Source organism: Dysidea avara, chromosome 1, assembly GCF_963678975.1.
Source record: "Dysidea avara chromosome 1, odDysAvar1.4, whole genome shotgun sequence".
Taxonomy (NCBI): Eukaryota; Metazoa; Porifera; class Demospongiae; order Dictyoceratida; family Dysideidae; genus Dysidea; species Dysidea avara.
In genome coordinates, this window is record NC_089272.1 from 14,556,710 (window position 1) to 14,575,938 (window position 19,229).

Consider the following 19,229-nt stretch of genomic DNA (forward strand, 5'->3'; position numbering starts at 1 on the left):
CTGACCACATCTTCCAGAAACCAGAAAGGCGCTGGTGACAGGAAAAGGTTAGTTGATCACAACTTGATTCAGTAAATAGCTACGTGGCTGAGTGAGTGAAGTATCACTTTCAGAGTTTCAGACCACATGTGAAGATTTATGAGATTGGATTCATCAAATTTTAGTTGCAATGGACTATGATGGTGATGTTTTTGTTTGCACTCTTTTATACACAATACAGATGACTGTTGCCTTGCAACAAGATCTGGACTTGCTAGTCCAATGGTCTCACACTTGGATGATGTCAGTCAATCCTCAAAAATGTGAGTTTTTAAAAGTGACAAATGAGAAGTCCCATCGTACATATTAGAACACACTAATCAAGGAAGTTTTGTCTGCTACCTATCTAGGGGTTTTGATAGCAAGCTGACTTTGAATATCATATTCAGAAGAGCCAACGAATCAACACCTTCTATATACACAGAATTTTACATCACTGCATTCCCAAGTTGTGTAAGTGCAATTGTTACAGAAGCATGGTTAGACCTATTGTGGAATATGCATCACCTGTTTGGGATCCCCACAAAAACAAAGCTGAAGCCATCCAGAAGAGAGCTACCAGACTCTGTCTAAATGATTTTTCAAGATACTCCAGTGTTCCAATAATTATGCTGATCTACCTACACTACAACAGGGAAGAGTCAGAGCTAAACTCACAATGATGTACAAGATTATTAATGACCACATTGATATCACTAAAGATTTCTTTATCCATTTTTACCCTCGGTTAAAGGAATGGATGTTTTCAACTAATGACAAACAGAACATTGATTCATATAAATTATTTTCCCTTCAGTAATTAAGCTTTGGAACCCACTCCCCCTTATGTAATTAATTCTCCCTCCTTCATTCAGTTTTGTAATAACTTAAGTACTGTACATGTGAATTATATAATCTTGTGTGACTTCTGCGCAGTAAACAAATAAATCCAGACGAGCTGAATTTTTCTCGAAGTAAAATGAAATCTTACTGCATCTTTAATTGCAAAAATTCTAGCCTCACATACAAGTAGTTATGTACTAAATATAATTAATATATATGTACTATCATAACGTATGTACTAATTACAAATACACTTGAAGTTGGTGTATCTGACATTATAGCTAAAACCAAGGACCTTTTAGACAGCACTGTCAAAGATGATTCATTAACTATCCAAAGCCATACTGACTGTGTCATAATAATCCACTCTATCTTCTCTTAAATGGGAGTGTAACAAATCAAATATTATATCAATTTCATAATGTTGTGTACAACATACATAACTTTTAAATTTGTGTACATATTTTTGAGTGATTTCCAGTCCAGCTAGTCCAATGGGTTCATAAGTTCATGTATTTGTCCTGCTCTGTATTGATCTGCTATACAGTTGAGATTTCAAGGTATACTGCCAGGTCGGGTACCCACACAGGCCACAATGTTGCAGCATATTCAAGTAGGATACAAATAAATACAGTATGCATGTTAGCTTCTTTGTACATGTGCAGAGAAGCAAGGCCGGCTCAGCAGGGTGGGCCAGGTGGGCCATGGCACGCCCAATAATTCCTGCTTCAATATTTTAACCATAACCATAACCATAGCAAACCAGTTTAATTATGCTGGCACCTGGTTTCCAATCATCACTGAAGCGGCTGGCCATGTTTCTCCTTGTAACATCTGCTGTTGATATTGTTTGTCATAACTGTAGACTAGTTGTTGTAGGAGGCCGTTCACGATTATCTCACACCATGGACCTGGTAAAGTAACACCCCTGGCCTTTATTTAGGACAGGCGTTTATGGCATTATTCAGGCATTTAATTAGGGCCTCAACATACATGACAACATGTATCATCATTGAACTGGACAAGATTCATGGTTACTGAGTTTAGCTTCCTTCATTATGATGATAAAGAACTGTTTGCCACACTTGCCACAGGTAGAGGAAAATGCATAGCTTATAAGTTATACAACAAGGTTTTTGTAGCTAAGTTTAAAAATATTAACCAGTTGATTTACCAACATTGCATTGCCGCCAGCTTTCAACAAAATGGAAAGATGGACTGGCAATAATTTTAAGCTGGATACTAGCTAGCTATAAGAATACTGATTACGTTTAACAAATTTTCTGTCGAAATTATCATAATTTTCATTTTCAAGCATCTAGATTTCAAATAATTTCCTGGGAGGGGCATGCCCCCAAACCCCCCTAGAGGGAAAAATGCTTTGCATTTTACAAACGCAGTGACTTTTATACCTGTCAAGAATATAACAGTTTGGCCCACCCAATGTTAAAAAAGTGAGCCGGCCCTGCAGAGAAGTATGTGAAATGTTACACTACAGAAATCCCTGTGGTGGCTGTCAACATAGTATACATACATGGGAGTCTTAGGAGATTTGGTTGGTCTCAAGTATTGATTAAAGGCTAGCAGTTGAAAACAGAAACTTTTCAACTCACTGCTGGCTTTGGTCCACTGCAGTAGTTAATGGATTCAGGCATGCCATTTTATTGATGCTCACAGAATATAGCCTCCTTATGGCACACGGCCCAGTCTGTCAGTATCATTGCTCAACACACTGCATGAAATTCCTTAACTTTTTGACTGAGTTAATTCCACTGACTCAGTCTCCTTGCTATCTATGTAGTATACCTCCAGTGTACAGATGCATAATTGAAACACCGGCCCAGGCCCCAGACTGTATAAGTAAGCATAAACAACTCACATACTATTAGCCGTGATGAAACAAGCAATAAATTAAATACCCTTCAAGATAAATTCATCATTGAGACAGTTAATCCCACAATAAGTACTTCGTTACTAATGATAACCAACAAGAACCCACAATCAGTCCTTTAATTGTTTCTATCTTTCTTGAGAGCATGTTTAATCACCCTCTGAAGGTCCGTCGATAACATGTAAGAGCAGTTTCAGCAACGGTAAACTGCAGGCTTCAATTTGAGAAAGCGTTCCGTTCCGTAATTTAGTCCATCATTCTGTTCCGTAGAATAGACCCCAGCTGCAAAATCCGCCATAAAACACGAATACATGATCCGATCCAATCGGGCTGAAATTTAGCACACGTAAAGGGCTTATTAAGGCGAATGGCAGGACCAAGTTTAGTAGGAATCCGATGAATGTGATGCATAGTGGTTTGATAGGGTAGAACGACCGATTCTGGCCCCAGATAGAGGAAACGAAACTACAAGCTACAACACGTGTTCGCGCCTAATACCAACCTAATATATTAGAGTCTCACATGTGCAGTAATTGCAATAGCTAATATTAGTAACAGTATTAAGTGTCAGTCAATCTAAGACTTCCTCCGGGGGGGCACAAAGAGCACCAGTCCATTGCTGTACCCTCTGGCGTCCCTTCACTGCTGCTCGACGAACTGGTCTTGACATCTCTTCCACAGTGGGCTGTTTGTTTTGAACATTATCCTCACGTGTTGATCGTGGCAACTCTGCTGCTGTGACCTCAAGAGGATAGAGCTTAGTTATCGGTCGATTTGTCTGACCAGTGAATGTCCTGACATTTGCAGAATGAGCAAATCCATCGTTGCTTGTTAAGATATTCAACAACACCTAGTCTCCACTGAATCCGGGGAGCATCATCGTGGATGAGGACAACATCACCAACTCCTATCATCTGTGTGTTATTGCCTGTTGAGCGATGGAATTCTCGAAGCGAGGTCAGATACTCCTTCTGCCATCTGGTCCAAAAATGCTTGAAGAGCAGTGCTTGAGCCTTAGTCCTCTTCCTAATGTCTGCATCATCACCGTATGTTGGGTCATCTATCTCATCATCTTCTACTCTCTGATAAGGCAGGGAGACAATGGGTCGGCCATATAGGAGGTGGGATGGTGTTATGGGGTCTATGTCATTGACATCAGCAGAAACATGGGTTAGCGGACGGTTGTTCAGCACAGCTTCTACCTCCACCACTATGGTCTGGAGACTGTCCAATGTGACATGACTGCGGCCCAATATCTTCTTCAGAACTGACTTCGTGAGCCCAACAAGTCTTTCCCAAAATCCCCCAAACCAGGGGGCACGTTTGGGGATAAAACGCCAATCAACGCCTCTCCTTGAAAGACTCTCAGCTAGTTCCTCAGATGATAATAGGCTCTTGAGCTCCTCGGCCGCAGCCAAGTATGTGGAGGCATTGTCAGAGAGCATTAATCTTGGCAGAGATCTTCTGCTGGCGAAGCGACGGAATGCCTGTAAGAAACACGCAACAGTTAGATCAACAACTATTTCCAGATGGATTGCTCTGGAAACAGCGCAGGTGAAGAGGCAAATGTAGGCCTTGCATTCACCTTCACTGCTCCGGACGTACAGCGCACCAGTGAAATCCACTCTGGTGACTTCGAACGGATTAGCCATATTGACTCGGCATTTCACAAGTGGTGGAGGGTCTGGCGCTGAATATGGTCTGCATGAAACCTTTCTGCAGATTACACACTTCCAGAGCAGTGAGCGGATGCGCTGTCTTCCTGATGGTATCCAGTACTGCTGCCGGATAACCGTCAGGGTGGAGTTCACGCCTCCGTGACGTTGTGTTATGTGTGCTTGTATGATCACAAGGTTTGTGTAATGGTGTTTAGATGGCAGCAAGTAGGGAAACCTTGTAAGCTCTGAAAGTGGAGCATTGTGGATGTGGCCACCACATCTAATCAGCTGGTTCTGATCCAAGAATAGCCTGAGCTTTCTTACCAGTGGGAGCCGTCGAGATTTTGAAGTCAAGTTAGAGATCTCTCTGGGAAATTCTGCATGTTGAACAGCTTCAAGGACCTTCAGGTTTGCTGTAGACATCTCTGCTGGGGTTAGATACCTTGTGCTGACAGTTAGGAGATGTCTTGTATTGTTGACAAGGCGCAACACATAGGCAGTTACTGCAAGCAATCTCTTTAAGCTACTGTACCTCTTGATATGTATGATGTTCAGGAGGGTAACTGATGGGTCGCTTTCATCTTGTTCGGTGTGCGAGCTTTGATCTGCTTTTTCTAAGTCAATTTCTGATTGTGATAGGAGCACTCCTGTAGGGTCCCAGACTGGCCAACGTTGTTGAGATGACAACCATGGTGGTCCCTGTAGCCACATGGTAGATGAGCTGAGCTGTTGAAAGGTTATCCCTCTTGTCAGGAGATCTGCTGGATTTTCTGCAGACGGACAGTACTTCCACCTATTGGAAACAGAGTGAATCTCAGCAACCCTATGACTTACATATGGCTTCAATGTTTTCTGGCTATTAATCCAATGCAGAACTATCTGACTATCTGACCACAAATGAACAGTCACATTGATTGTCAGGGATTTCATAATAAAGTGAGCTAGCCTGGCCGCAAGTACAGCTGCATTTAATTCCATTTTGGGCAGGGTTAGCTGCTTCAATGGTGCAGCTCTAGTCTTGGACATCAGTATTGAGGCTGGTCCTTGCCCTTGTTGGATAAAGGCAACTGCGCCGTAGGCCTTTAAGCTTGCGTCAGCAAACACATGCAGACTAGTGGAAACACCCTGAGGTACTGGAAAAACAATATTGTACTTGCGGGAGAAGGACAGAGTTGTGGCTTGTGCAATGTTCGCAGCAATGGTGATCCATTGAGTGCACAGACTGGAGTCAAGTGTAGTGTCCCACTCTAAATGCTCTTGCCATAGCTGTTGTAGGAAGAGCTTTGCGGAGATCGTGACAGGTGATAGTAGTCCAAAAATGCTTGATGACCACTTGAGAACCTCTCGCTTAGTCATTGTAGGTGGAAATTTTGTGTCTAGGTTGGGGGAGACATAGAACATATCACTCTCAGTGTTCCAGTACATTCCTAGTACTTTGACTGGGTTGCTTGGTTCAGCAACCTTGTGCTGTGATGCTACCTGCTGAAGGCAATCACAGTTCGAGGACCAGGAGCGTAGGTTGAAACCTGTCCTACCAAGTACTGAACGAGACTCAATGAAATATTTGTGTGCAGCTTCCTCACTACGGCAACCAGACACAACATTGTCTACGTAAAGATTGTGAAGTAGATCCTGTGATGTTGCAGAGGAATTCCGAATTAGGTGGAAGCTAAGTGCTGCATACAGCATGAAAGGAGAACTAGTAGCTCCAAATAGCACAACTCGGAATCTATAGATCACAAAGGGGCTGTTCTCATCAGTGGGATCTGACAGCCATAAAAAATGTGTACTGTCACTGTCTGATTCGTCTAAATACACATGGAGAAAGGCTTTCTCGATGTCAGCTGAAAGCGCAATTGTATGTAGTCGGAAACAGAGAAGAATGGTGCAAAGATCTGTGAGGAACGGGGGGCCTGCTGAAAGGCAGTCATTAAGGCTAGGATTGTTGCGAGACTGTTTGCAACTGCAGTCGTACACTATTCGGATAGGTGTGGTGGCCGAGTCTTTTCTGACTGGATGATGGGGAATGTAGTGTACATTATGTGTGTGACTGCCACTCTCTACTCTTTCTATGAAGCCTTTTTGTTCTTGATCTTTAATGATGGTTCCATATGTTTTCAGTAGCTCTGGTGTTTTGGACAATCGATGTGCTAGGGACCTAGTTCGTTTCGAGCAGATAAAATAATTAGATGGGAGAGGAGGGTGATCCTCTCTCCAGGGAAAGCGCAAGCTATAGGCACCATCTGATCGTATAGTGATATGGCTTTTCATGTATTGCTGGAGGAACACATTGTTATCTGGAGTGTCTGCAGTGGGTGACAAGCTTGCAGACTCTGAATTCCAGAATTGGAATAGGTCACTGGTTTCTGTGGTACACGATAGTATAGCTATGTGTAAGTTAGTTGAATTAATGGGTTGAGATAAGGGAAGTGGGCCAGACAATAGGTAGCCTAGTCGTGATTGAACTGCTGTGGGACCATCACCCCGAATTACCTCATCTTGCACGAAACGCCAGTAGTGGTCAGCCCCAATGAGAATTGAGATTTGGAAGTTCTCATCCCCGGTTACTGGATGAGCCAATGTGAGGCCCTTCAGATATGGAACTTCACTCAGGTGGGTACGCACTGAGTTTCGGATGGGGGCTGCCAACTGCTGAACAATGAGGACCGAAATTGGGATACCAGCAAAGTTCAGGGTGTGTACAAAGAGTGTTGCTACCTCAAGGCTTCTGGACGAGGACACCTGCCCTCCAAAGGATGATAGTGAGATAGTCTCACGGTGGGTTGGATGAAGACACAGTTCATCATCCAGTGCTTGTGTGATGAAAGAGCACTGCGCTCCCTCATCAAACAGAATTTTTCCTTCTGTAGTGGTGGTTGCTTATGACACTTCAGCAATGGCTGTCTTCAATAAGCATACACTGGTATATAATGCTGAGAGAGGAGCAGGTGTCATTGTGGTAAATGCAGCATTGTCAGTTGCAGGTGCTTGTGCATTGGGTAATGCTGAGGTCTGTTGGTCAGGTTGTGATTGTGTGGTTTCTGTAAGGAAGGCGTGGCAGAGGCTGGTGTGGTGTCGCTTTTTGCACTCTCTACATGTGAACTTAGAGGTGCATTGTGTCACCTTGTGCCTGGCAAGACAGTTGAAGCACAAATTGTCTCGCTTCACAATTGATAACCTCTCCTTAGGGTCTGTTACACTGTTACATACACCAGCCTTGTGGCCTCCCTTACAGAAGACACATACAGGTTCCTTCCTCTGTTGACCATCACGATGGTGGTGGCCCTTGTGTGTAGCTGTGTGGAAGGAACTGGTGGATGGTGGGAAGCTGTCGTAATTGCTGGGTTTACTGCCATGTTGATAACTCATTTCAAAAATTTGGACTTCCTTGCGAATGGCAGCCATCACATCCTTAATGTACCATTCTGTCTCATAGTGCTCACGTGCCATATGCCGTTTGGTTTCAACAGGTAGTTTACTAAGTATGGATGAGGTCAATAGCATACCATAAGATTCAGGAGACTTGCCAAGTGCTGGTAGTGACCTCATGTGCCTTTCTATGGTATCATGAAAGCCCTGTAAACTAGCCAAGTTGTTAGATGGCTTAGTGAGGTTGAGTAACGCCTCCATGTGGGCATTGATAATCTTATATGGCTGCCCAAATCTATCCTTCAACAACGTACTCAAGTGATTGTGTGTAATTCCTTTCAGTGAGGGTAAACCCAGCAATAACACGAGCAGCATCCCCATGTAGTTGTGCTCGCAAGTAATTAAATTTTTGCACATCATTATGACCAACATTCGAGTGTACAGCAGCATCAAACGAATCCCAAAACGTCTGCCATTGAATTGGATCCCCACTAAAGGTAGGCAGGATCAGTTTTGGGAGTCGGCTGACGTTATGGTGTGTGTCTGCAACTATTAATGGCTTATGTGATTTACTCACAGTATCCTCTGTCGGCTTCACAACTGGCAATGAGGTTAGTGAATCAGTTGTCACTGGGAGCTGAGTATCAGAATGCACAGCTGAGGAGTCCGTGGGCGGCGGTGAGGTTGGTAGTATGGTATGAGCATCAGTAGGCTTAGCAGGTGGCGCTTGGCTAGCTTTCCGTAGAAACTCGGTGAGAAAGGCTATAGCTACGCTCGTCTAAATCAAATTGGTAAGCATCAGCTTTCGAAATGTCCTCTTCCAACTCTGTCTCATCATCAATCTTTTCAGCGATTGCATTGTTCAGCTCGACCAGCTGGCCTTGCTTAGCCTTGAGTTGGCAAAGTGTAGTATCGGCCATCAGCTTCGCTGCTTCCTTGACCGATTGTGAGTTGACGCCTTCAAGATCGGCGGGAAGGATGCCATCAACTTTCCCTAGAAGTTTAGTCACACTGGATTTGGTAGCGCGTCGTCTGGTCCGGAGACGTTGGATGTTTTCCATCTCGATGTTTCGTCACAGCACCAATGTGATGTATAGTGGTTTGATAGGGTAGAACGATCGATTCTGGCCCCAGATAGAGGAGACGAAACTACAAACTACAACACGTGTTCGCGCCTAATACCAACCTAATAGTACGTCCTATTTTAGAATATGGTAACTTGGTTTGGGGACCTTACTATAAAACAGACATCCAAAAATTAGAAAAAATCCAACGGAAAGCAACTAGAATGATCAAATCTATAAGAAATCTTGACTACGAGGAACGATTGAAAGTACTTAACTTGCCATCATTACATTATAGACGTTATAGAGGTGACATGATTGCTGTCTACAATATGCTACATGATGAGTATGATATAGACCATTCTGATTTTTTTACTTTTTCACCCATTACCCATACCAGAGGTCATACATTTAAGCTATTTAAATATTTTTCAAGAACAGATGCCAGGAAATATTTTTTTACAAGTAGAGTTGTTGAACCATGGAATAATTTACCCCAAGAAGTAGCATGTGCAGCATCAGTTGATGATTTTAAGAAATTGATTGACCATTATTCATCTAACACTATGTATAAATGTATGTAATTAGTCTACTTGTACTTTTTTACCTGTTGATCAGGTGTAACAGGCTGTTTAGCCTTATAAATTACCTGTAATAAATAATATAATCTAATATATTAGAGTCACACATGTGCAGTAATTGCAATAGCTAATAATAGTAACAGTATTAAGTGTCAGTCAATCTAAGACAATGAATATTCAGGATGTTATGATCGATTATTTGCGTAAAATACAGTAAGGTCGAAGGTCTGTCACGCCCACAGGGTAAACCGCTTGAAGGAATGAGCTGAAAATTGCTATGCAGATGGAGTAACTATCGTAGGAGTACCTTTTTTAAGTTTGAAAGGAATCCAGTTAAAGGCCATCGAGATATGACACAAAACCCAACTTGTGTCACAATTACGCGATCGATTTTTATGATTAAAAAGACTATTAGTTTTCACGCCTACAGGCAAACCGCTTAGAGCAATGAGCTGAAAATCGGTGTGTAGCTGGAATAATTATCATCGAAAGTTCTTGCAGTAGTACAGAAGAATCGGATTACAAACCACTGAGTTATGATTCCAAAGCCAAGTACGTATACGTGTAGCATATGCGAGATCGAGATATTCTAATAGAACAGTCACCCTAATAGAGCATTCAGCTACGTTTATAACTTACTCCATTATAGAATTATATGACATTGCAAGTTATTTCTTTAGGGAGTTCAGCTACAAACAGTTAATCTTATAGACAATTCAGCTACAAGCAAGTCACCCTGTAGAGAGCTCAGCTAGAAATATGTTGCTGTATAGATTCAGAACATTATAAGTCACACTGAAGAGAATTAAGCTATAAACAAGTCACCTTGTAGAGAGTTCAGCTGCAACAAGTCACTCTGTAGAGAATTCAGCTACAAATAAGTCACTGTGTAAAGGGTTCAGCTACAAAAAAGCTACCCATGTAGAGAGTTCATCTAGATCAGCTAAAAACAAGTTACTTTATGGATATTCAGCTACAAGTAAGTCACTCTGTAGAAAGTTCAGCTACAAACAAGTCACTCTGTAGTACAAACAAGTCACTGTGTAGCTGGAGAGTTCAGCTACCAATCAAAAAAACTACTCTGTAAAGAGTTCAGCTGTACAAACATGTTAGAACTTGATAGAGAAAGTTATAACTCTATAGAGAGGTCAGCTAGAAACAATTAGTCATCCAGTAGAGAGATCAGCTACAAGACATCACCTTATAGAGAGTTTAGTTACAAAGAAACCATCATGCAGAGAGTTCAGCTGCAAATATATCACCCTGTAGAGAGTACAGCTATGAACAGATCACCCTGTAGAGAATTCAGCTAGAAAAAGTCATCCTGTAGAGAGATCAGCTAGAAGGATCACCTTGAAGAGAGTTCAACTACAAACAAGTCACCCTGAAGATAGTTCAACTACAAACAAGTCACCCTATAGAGAGATCAGCTAGAAGAAGTTACCTTGTACAGTGGAACCTTAGTTGTCTGAACCTCTTGGGACCAGGGTTGGTCCATAAGTCTGAGAAGTCCGTATCTCTGAAATTGTGTATAAATAACCTTAAAACAGTGTGAAGAACTTTTAAAAAAAATCTATATTATCCACTACCCTAATAGAACAGTCACTACTCTAACAGAACAGTCATTTTCGTAGTTCGGTTAACTGAGGATCCAGATAAGTGGGGTCAGGATAACTGAGATTTCACTGTACATACAAAGAAACCATCATATAAAGAGTTCAGCTGCAAAAAAAATCACCCTGTAGAAAGTTCAGCTACGAACAGATAACCCTGTAGAGAGATCATACTAGAAGAAATCACCTTGTAGAGAGTCCAGCTACAAAGAAACCACCATCTAGAGAGTTCAGCTGCAAACAAATAATCTGTAGAGAGTTCAGCCAGAAACAAGTTCACCCTGTAGAGAGATCAGCTAGAAACAAGTCAGCCGTAGAGAGAGCAGCTACAAAGAAACCATCCTGTAGAGAGTTCAATTACAAACAGATAACCCTATAGAGAGTTCAGCCAGAAACAAGTCACCGTGTAGAGAGATCATCTAAAAACAAGTCACCCTGTAGAGAGATCAGCTGGAAACAAGTTACCCTGTAGAGAGATCAGCTACCAAGAAACCATCCTGTACAGAGTTCAATTACAAACAGAAAACCCTATAGAGAGTTCAACTAGAAACAAGTCACCATGTAGAGAGATCAGCTAGAAACAAGTCATCCTGTAGAGAGATCAGCTACAAAGAAACCATCCTGTAGAGAGTTCAATTACAAACAGATAACCCTATAGAGAGTTCAGCCAGAAACAAGTCACCGTGTAGAGAGATCATCTAAAAACAAGTCACCCTGTAGAGAGATCAGCTAGAAACAAGTCAGCCGTAGAGAGAGCAGCTACAAAGAAACCATCCTGTAGAGAGTTCAATTACAAACAGATAACCCTATAGAGAGTTCAGCCAGAAACAAGTCACTGTGTAGAGAGATCTTCTAAAAACAAGTCACCCTGTAGAGAGATCAGCTGGAAACAAGTTACCCTGTAGAGAGATCAGCTACCAAGAAACCATCCTGTACAGAGTTCGATTACAAACAGAAAACCCTATAGAGAGTTCAACTAGAAACAAGTCACCGTGTAGAGAGATCAGCTAGAAACAAGTCATCCTGTAGAGAGATCAGCTACAAAGAAACCATCCTGTAGAGAGTTCAATTGCAAACAGAAATTTCTATAGAGAGTTCAGCTAGAAACAAGTCACCGTGTAGAGAGATCAGCTAGAAACAAGTCATCCTGTAGAGAGATCAGCTACAAAGAAACCATCCTGTAGAGAGTTCAATTACAAACAGATAAGCCTATAGAGAGTTCAGCCAGAAACAAGTCACCGTGTAGAGAGATCTTCTAAAAACAAGTCACCCTGTAGAGAGATCAGCTGGAAACAAGTTACCCTGTAGAGAGATCAGCTACCAAGAAACCATCCTGTACAGAGTTCGATTACAAACAGAAAACCCTATAGAGAGTTCAACTAGAAACAAGTCACCGTGTAGAGAGATCAGCTAGAAACAAGTCATCCTGTAGAGAGATCAGCTACAAAGAAACCATCCTGTAGAGAGTTCAATTGCAAACAGAAATTTCTATAGAGAGTTCAGCTAGAAACAAGTCACCATGTAGAGAGATCAGCTAGAAACAAGTCATCCTGTAGAGAGATCAGCTACAAAGAAACCATCCTGTAGAGAGTTCAATTGCAAACAGAAATTTCTATAGAGAGTTCAGCTAGAAACAAGTCGCTCTGTAGAGAGATAAGCTAGAAACAAGTCACCCTTTAGAGAGATCAGCTACAAAGAAACCATCCTGTAGAGAGTTCAGTTACAATCAAGGTGCACTATAAAGAGATCGATCAGCTAGAAACAAATCGTCTTGTTGAGAGTTCAGTTGCAAACAAATCACCTTATAGAGAATATATGCAACATTCATCTTGTAATACTGTATCTACCCTAGACTTACTCATGCCTGTAATATTTTAACATTAATTTTGTTAATATGTTTATATACTCTAATAGAGCAGTTAACACACAAACTGGTTTATCTCAAATAGGCTTAACTTTTGAAAAGCATGATAGGCTATTTTTAGAACATAATATTCTCCTGCAGAGCAATAGACTTTAGGGAACTCATCTTTGCCCTTTCACTTTGCTCTGTTCAGTTACACCTCTGCATAGTACATTGATAAACACTCAAAGATATTCTTTAATTGGTTAGATAAAATTAATACAGCAAACTTTAAGTATATACACAATTATAATGTAATGTTTAATTAATTAACATACAACTACATGTACTGTAAGGTACAAGGATTCATATGAGCAGTGCAGTTTTCTGGAGTGGTGAAATTCTTGTTCTGAATCAACTCTTGTGCATAAAACATCCAGTTTGCAATAATCTCTTCTATGATATTCCTTAACCTCTTCCTCAGCATTTCAACACTATCATTACTCTTTATGATTTCAACACTAAGACTGAGAAGAATTTGCATGTAATAAATAAATTTATATATAATTACAAAAATAGTTAAGGTATTAAAGAATCTGCTTTTACTCTTTTTCTTCTTTCTGTGCATGGTAAAGAATGAAAGACAGGTTTTTAAAAAACGCCCCCACTTTAGGGTATACAAATGCAAACGAATTCACTACCAGATACAGTGCATGAAATTGCCATGAAAATAACCATGAAATACCCATGAAAATATCTATGGTTTATCCCATGAATGTTTCATGGGTACTGCACACATGAAATTTCTGCAACACCCTGAAATTACCATGATAATCTGATCTGGAGATACATTTCATGGCCTATGAAACAACCCATGGCATACCATGAATTGACTTTCATGGTACATTTCATAGGGGCGATTTAATATTTCATGAGAAAACCATTGACCTTTCATGGCATACTTCTCTGGTAGTGGAAGTGAAACCTAATCCAAAAGAATCAAGTTGTAAAAAACGTGTGCGGCCCCCAAAAAGGTATTAGTGAAAAACGATGTGAAATCCAAGGTGGCAGCCAAGAAATGGCTGTGATGGTAGGTTAATGGTAAAAATTTCAATAACGACAATGCAGGTGAATTTGGTGCCACTTGGTCTTTTCACCAAATACACCTTAACTGTTGTGATTAAGCTTTTTATCATTAACCTACCATCTCAGCCATTTCTTGGCCGCCACCTTAGATTTCACATCTTTTTTCATCATGGCCTTTCCGGGGCCATAACCTTTTTTACAGCTAGGCTGTTTAGGATTAGAGTATTTTATTGTTAAAGGAAAGCATTGTGGAATTTTATTATATCATCAGCAGGCTATACACTGATCAATTTACCAATAGGTCAGTAACCTACTAACTTGTAGAGGAGACACAACCTTATAGCTGCTACTGTAGCTTTTGTACAGCACTGTGAGCAGCAGTTGTGTAGAGTACTATGCAGAAAATCAAAGTAGGTGAAGATAACTGTTGGTGTCTGTTTGACAGAGATGAATGCCACGAATTTGTAATGGTTGTCTGAATCTGTTCAGGGAAAAAAAATCACCTAGACTCAATTTAGGTGATACTGTGTGCAGTATAAAGTACAGTCTACAATATAAAAGGTTCAGGTATGAGCTCAATTTTGAGTCCGTGCAATATGTAAATCCTCAGGCCATTAGTAGTTACTGTACTATAGTTAGTGCATGAATGATACATTACTTCTATAGACTCCATATTGAACCTGAAAAAAGCATTAATATAATAACATCGTTTCAATCTTCACAACTACATTTTACATCCAATGTAAGTATATTTGTTAGATTTCTGATACTATTACTCTATACACCAGCTTAAATAGCAGTATATAAATTCAGCAGATCAAAGCATTTACATTATTAATTTAAATTGTAACTCTTAGAGCCATTTCCCCCTATTTATGAAATAATATAATCGCTTTTGTAAGACAAATTCAGTAGGATAAACAATGTAGTTATATATATATATATATATCAAGACTCACAGTAGTGAATCGCGCGGCCAAGAAACTACAAAGCGCACGCCCAATAAAAGACACGCGGCCACTACTGTGAGTTATTTACGTTTAGGGCCGGTTTTGCAATATTAGTCCTAAATTATGCAACATCTCTCAATAGATTTGTATTGCGTTACGTGATAAAAAATCTTTAGGAGTCGTTATAGTTTTCTTGCGACCTCGCTAAAATAAAAAATAACCATCGCAAAATAAAAAATAGGCGTATTTCACTTTATTTCTCTACCTTATGTTACAACTACTGTCACGTTATACCAGTCAACATAGTCGTGTTTGTATAGTCCATCTAGCACTGACATTATCCAATCCTGGTTTGCCTATACGCGTATTTTCTTCAATCAATCTCTAATCCCTACAATAACTTTTAAAGACACGACGTGGACACAAACTCTAATGCCTGATAAACAAGTTGTGACAGCGTGCTGAACCGTAAGTTCCCAAGGGATGGCATTTTAAGCAGAAATCTTTTAAATTCCATTTAGTACCACACCCCATGCGAGCGTTTATAAATCGCCAGTTGTCTTATGGTTTGAAGAACAAAATCACTAGCGAAGGTGCTTAAGCATACTCTTCAATTCTCTATTTACATGTAATTTTTAATAGATTAACCACAAAGGCCGGTAAGGTGAATACAAAAGGTAACAAGCCTTTAGGGGTTACCACCTCTATGTAGTATGTACCATGTAGCTTGTGTTGTGGCTTTTATTAAGTATTATGCACACACAAATGGTGCAACAAAATTTTGTAATGGATTGCTCGAATGTGGTTGGTGGTGTTGTGGCTCGAATGTGGTTCGTGGTTTGCCAGTGACCATGTATGAGTTGGGGTTGGTCCACACAACTTACACAATATTCAAATTTCATGATGGCCATGATAATTTCTTGCCATATGGTAAACATACAACAATGTGTAACAACGTTAATTAACATCACATCAAGACTTGACTAAAAATAGTTCCAACAATAGTGATGATTTCTTGTATGTCAGCATGACGATACTGAGACCTGTAAAAGAATAAGCAGGCACTGAAGTTAACCTTAAATTAAACACTCATGCAACTGACCTGGAACATCGGTCGCAACACCAAAAACACTTGTTTCGATATCTGATGACACAATCTAGCAGGCACTGAATTAAAAGAGAATGTACAAAAAATCAATATGCCGGGCTGTGTCAATAATAGCATGGATAATCAAAATGAACAAAAATTATATTCCAGGCGAAGTGAATGAATAACATAACAGTTGGGTAAGCATGTTAAACCAGAACATTAGGACATTAGTCAAACCAGAACATTAGGACATTAGTCAAACAAAAGTACGCTATCACAACTTGGTCATAATACAATGTTTGTACCACTGGACTTCACACTGGTTGCCCAAAAATTGTGCCATTCCGGGACAACAGCATAATATTATGAAACAGATAGTTACTACAACACAGAAGGCTTACTGTTGCACTGTCTACACTGATATACCATAATTTAAAAACATAACAGGTGGGCATTAAATACAATACACTTAATATCTGGGTACTAGGAAAAAATCACTAACATCACAACATGTAAACTGACCTGGAAATTAACACCCTTGATGCCACTACAGTCTACACTGGATACTTGTTCGAACCCATCAACACTATGCCTGATACATCTGAGTAGATTGACCTGCAAATTCACATCACTAGTATACAGTGATAATTGATAACTGCAAAAACAACAATTGCAATAATACAATTCTTCTGCACGTCAACTGACCTGAAATTCATGACACTCAATACCGAGACCTGTAAAAGAATAAGCAGGCACTGAAGTCAACCTTAAATTAAACACACATGCAAACTGACCTGGAACATCGGTCGCAACACCAAAGAGATCTGTTTCGATATCTGACAAAACAATCCAGCAGGCACTGAATTAAAAAGAGAATGTGCAAAAAATCAATATGCCGGGCTGTACCAATAAAGGATGAATAATAAAAATGAACTAAAAATATATATCCCATATGCAGGTTAAGTGAGTAACATAACTGTTGGGTAAGCATGTAAACCAGAACATTTGGTCATTAGTCAAACAAAAGTACGCTATCACAAACTGGTCACTGATAATTGATAACTACAAAAAGAACAATTGCAATAATACAATTCCTCTGAATGTCAACTGACCTGAAATTCATGACACCTGTATCTTTGTTCCTGCATGGTCTCATCTTTGTTCCTGCATGGTCTCAACTTACATATGTACCATGATCACATTCAATTGCTAGTGGATAAACCAGTATGACCAGATGGCCTGCAAAAACCAACAAGCAGGTGTTAAATACAATACACATACCTAAAGCCTGGAATATGAAAAATATTATATAAGCATTATTCCACACTGATATAGTAATAGATTATAGGATGTTGTGGAACTTGCCTAAACGTGTAAACTTGAACATGAGGACAACCGCATAATCTGGACACTTGGAATTGTCCAATACCTGATGAACCGCAAGTAGGTACTAATGACATTCACTTCAACATTTTATCCCAGCTGGGTGAATCTCTTGTAACTGAGTAAAAAGGTGTTTATTTTCCACCTGCAACCAAAGTTCTACATTTCTGTGGTTGGGTGTACATAAACTGACCTGGAAAATCAGTATGCCATAGGGGTATGGAAATGGTTCCTTTCCTTCTGTTGTGACATTACTTACAGCTGACTGGTAAATGATCATCGATGTCCCCATGGACCCCAACAATGAGTATACCAACAACTTCACAAGTTGGAATGAATTTCCTTTCAACATCTGGTGGACAGGTCCAAAAACCCTATCGCACAAACACGGTGAATCAGTGTGTGGCGATGTGACACGTTGCACAAACTTCACTCCTCGTTTCGTTAGCATTCAAGACCGGCATATATCATAGAGTCCCTCAGTATTCTTGACTCTTACTTTTTCAAGCGTTGCTCAAGCGATGTAGTTTCTCACGAGGGGCTCGAGTTTCTCAGTAAAGTCGAGCCGATTAAAGTACGTCTCACCATCCAGTTACATTCTTAAACCATTCAATTTAAAACCACGTATCATGAGTGTCCGCTTAAGGTAATTAGGGACTTTCCACGAGATTTCCCCTAAATAGATCACGTGTTAGTTGTTAATCTGGTGGATTCTGGTGATATACATGGTTCAACAATGCGGTAAGTGTAGTATAAGCTGTCAATGAATAATTGTTTGTACACTACTAAACTAAGTTATTTTTGTGTGATAAGCATTCTTGAGGAAGGGTCTGGGGGACGAGACTAATGTTTTGACAGCAGTTGATGGACAGCAGTTGATGATGGCCAGGCAAAGAACTGCGAGAAGAACTACTATGATAGTATGATAGTAGGGAAAAATTCCCACCCCTATAGCTCTGCCTAGGGGCATTAACTAGCATTATCTACAGCTACTGTATTATGTTGCTGTCTACAGCTACTGTATTATGTTGCTGATATGTACATTCAGGCCAAGAATAAAGGTGAAAGTGGTAGTAAGGTTCAATCCTATTATTCTGCTGAACAGGCAAGGGAGTCTGGGACTCTGGGGACATGTTCCCTCAGGAAAGTATAAGTACTACAACTTTTTTGTTTTAATTGCTTCATCAAGTATAAAAATTTCAGTCAAAAGGTGATGATCGAGCTCTGGTCTTATGCACTGGTTGGAGTGGTTGTATCGATACTGCACTGTGACATCCTTGAGGGGTTAGTGCTGGCATTGTCCATGGCAATACTATTCCATCTCCCCGAGTCTTGATGATTGAGTCCTTCATTCCTTTCTCTGCTGCTCCAATCCTGAAGTTGTGACCACAGTCTAAAGGTGACGATCGAGGCTCTGGTCTTGCATCTATACTGTACTGCAACACCCTTGAGGGGTTAGTACCGGCATTGTCCATCGCAATACTGTTCCATCTCCCATATACAAGTCTTGATGGTTGAGTCCTCTATTCCTTTCTTTGCTGCTCTAATCCTGAAGTTGCGACCAAAATATTAAAAAATGGTTAAATGATTATGATGATAACAATTACAAATGTATTTATAGCTGTGTAGCAACTGTGAACTAATTAGGCACTTGCAAGTTTAATTAGGTGTCTGAAGCATTTAACATGCACAGATATGAGATATATTCATCACGTGCAGGCAGTAAAGATAAATTTACTCTAATAGAACAGTCATACTACACCGTAAATTCATACTTCCGAATTTACGGTGTTATGAAACAATCATTATTATGTATGGATTTTACTGACTCTCCAAGATA

General features: G+C 40.2%; 2 protein-coding genes and 1 long non-coding RNA gene across 6 annotated transcripts; 1 reads left to right on the forward strand and 2 right to left on the reverse strand.

Moving 5' to 3' along the window:
• Positions 1-3,510: 3,510 nt before the first annotated feature.
• LOC136259874 (uncharacterized) lies at positions 3,511-8,040 on the reverse strand. Its single transcript, XM_066053464.1, has 2 exons — positions 7,332-8,040; positions 3,511-7,274 (listed from the first exon to the last, which is right to left on the reverse strand). The coding sequence occupies exons 1-2, from the start codon at positions 8,038-8,040 to the stop codon at positions 3,511-3,513; spliced, it is 4,473 nt and encodes a 1,490-aa protein (XP_065909536.1).
• A 7,071-nt stretch (positions 8,041-15,111) lies between these two features.
• Positions 15,112-15,593, forward strand: LOC136257413 (uncharacterized). The gene is made up of 3 exons (XR_010701974.1): positions 15,112-15,384; positions 15,438-15,509; positions 15,559-15,593. It is a non-coding gene; the product is annotated as an uncharacterized lncRNA (long non-coding RNA).
• Positions 15,594-15,812: 219 nt separating this feature from the next.
• LOC136257392 (uncharacterized) lies at positions 15,813-18,069 on the reverse strand. 4 transcript variants are annotated; one of them, XM_066050583.1, is made up of 8 exons: positions 17,818-18,069; positions 17,583-17,763; positions 17,372-17,534; positions 17,119-17,245; positions 16,712-16,865; positions 16,529-16,621; positions 16,019-16,083; positions 15,813-15,959 (listed from the first exon to the last, which is right to left on the reverse strand). In XM_066050583.1, the coding sequence occupies exons 4-8, from the start codon at positions 17,160-17,162 to the stop codon at positions 15,884-15,886; spliced, it is 432 nt and encodes a 143-aa protein (XP_065906655.1). In that variant the 5' UTR covers positions 17,163-17,245; positions 17,372-17,534; positions 17,583-17,763; positions 17,818-18,069; the 3' UTR covers positions 15,813-15,883. The 4 variants fall into 4 exon arrangements, with proteins under 4 accessions (XP_065906655.1, XP_065906663.1, XP_065906671.1 ...); XM_066050591.1 differs by having other exon boundaries at positions 16,712-16,740; positions 16,801-16,865; positions 17,583-18,069; XM_066050599.1 differs by having other exon boundaries at positions 16,529-16,661; positions 16,712-16,740; positions 16,801-16,865; positions 17,583-18,069.
• Positions 18,070-19,229: the final 1,160 nt, after the last annotated feature.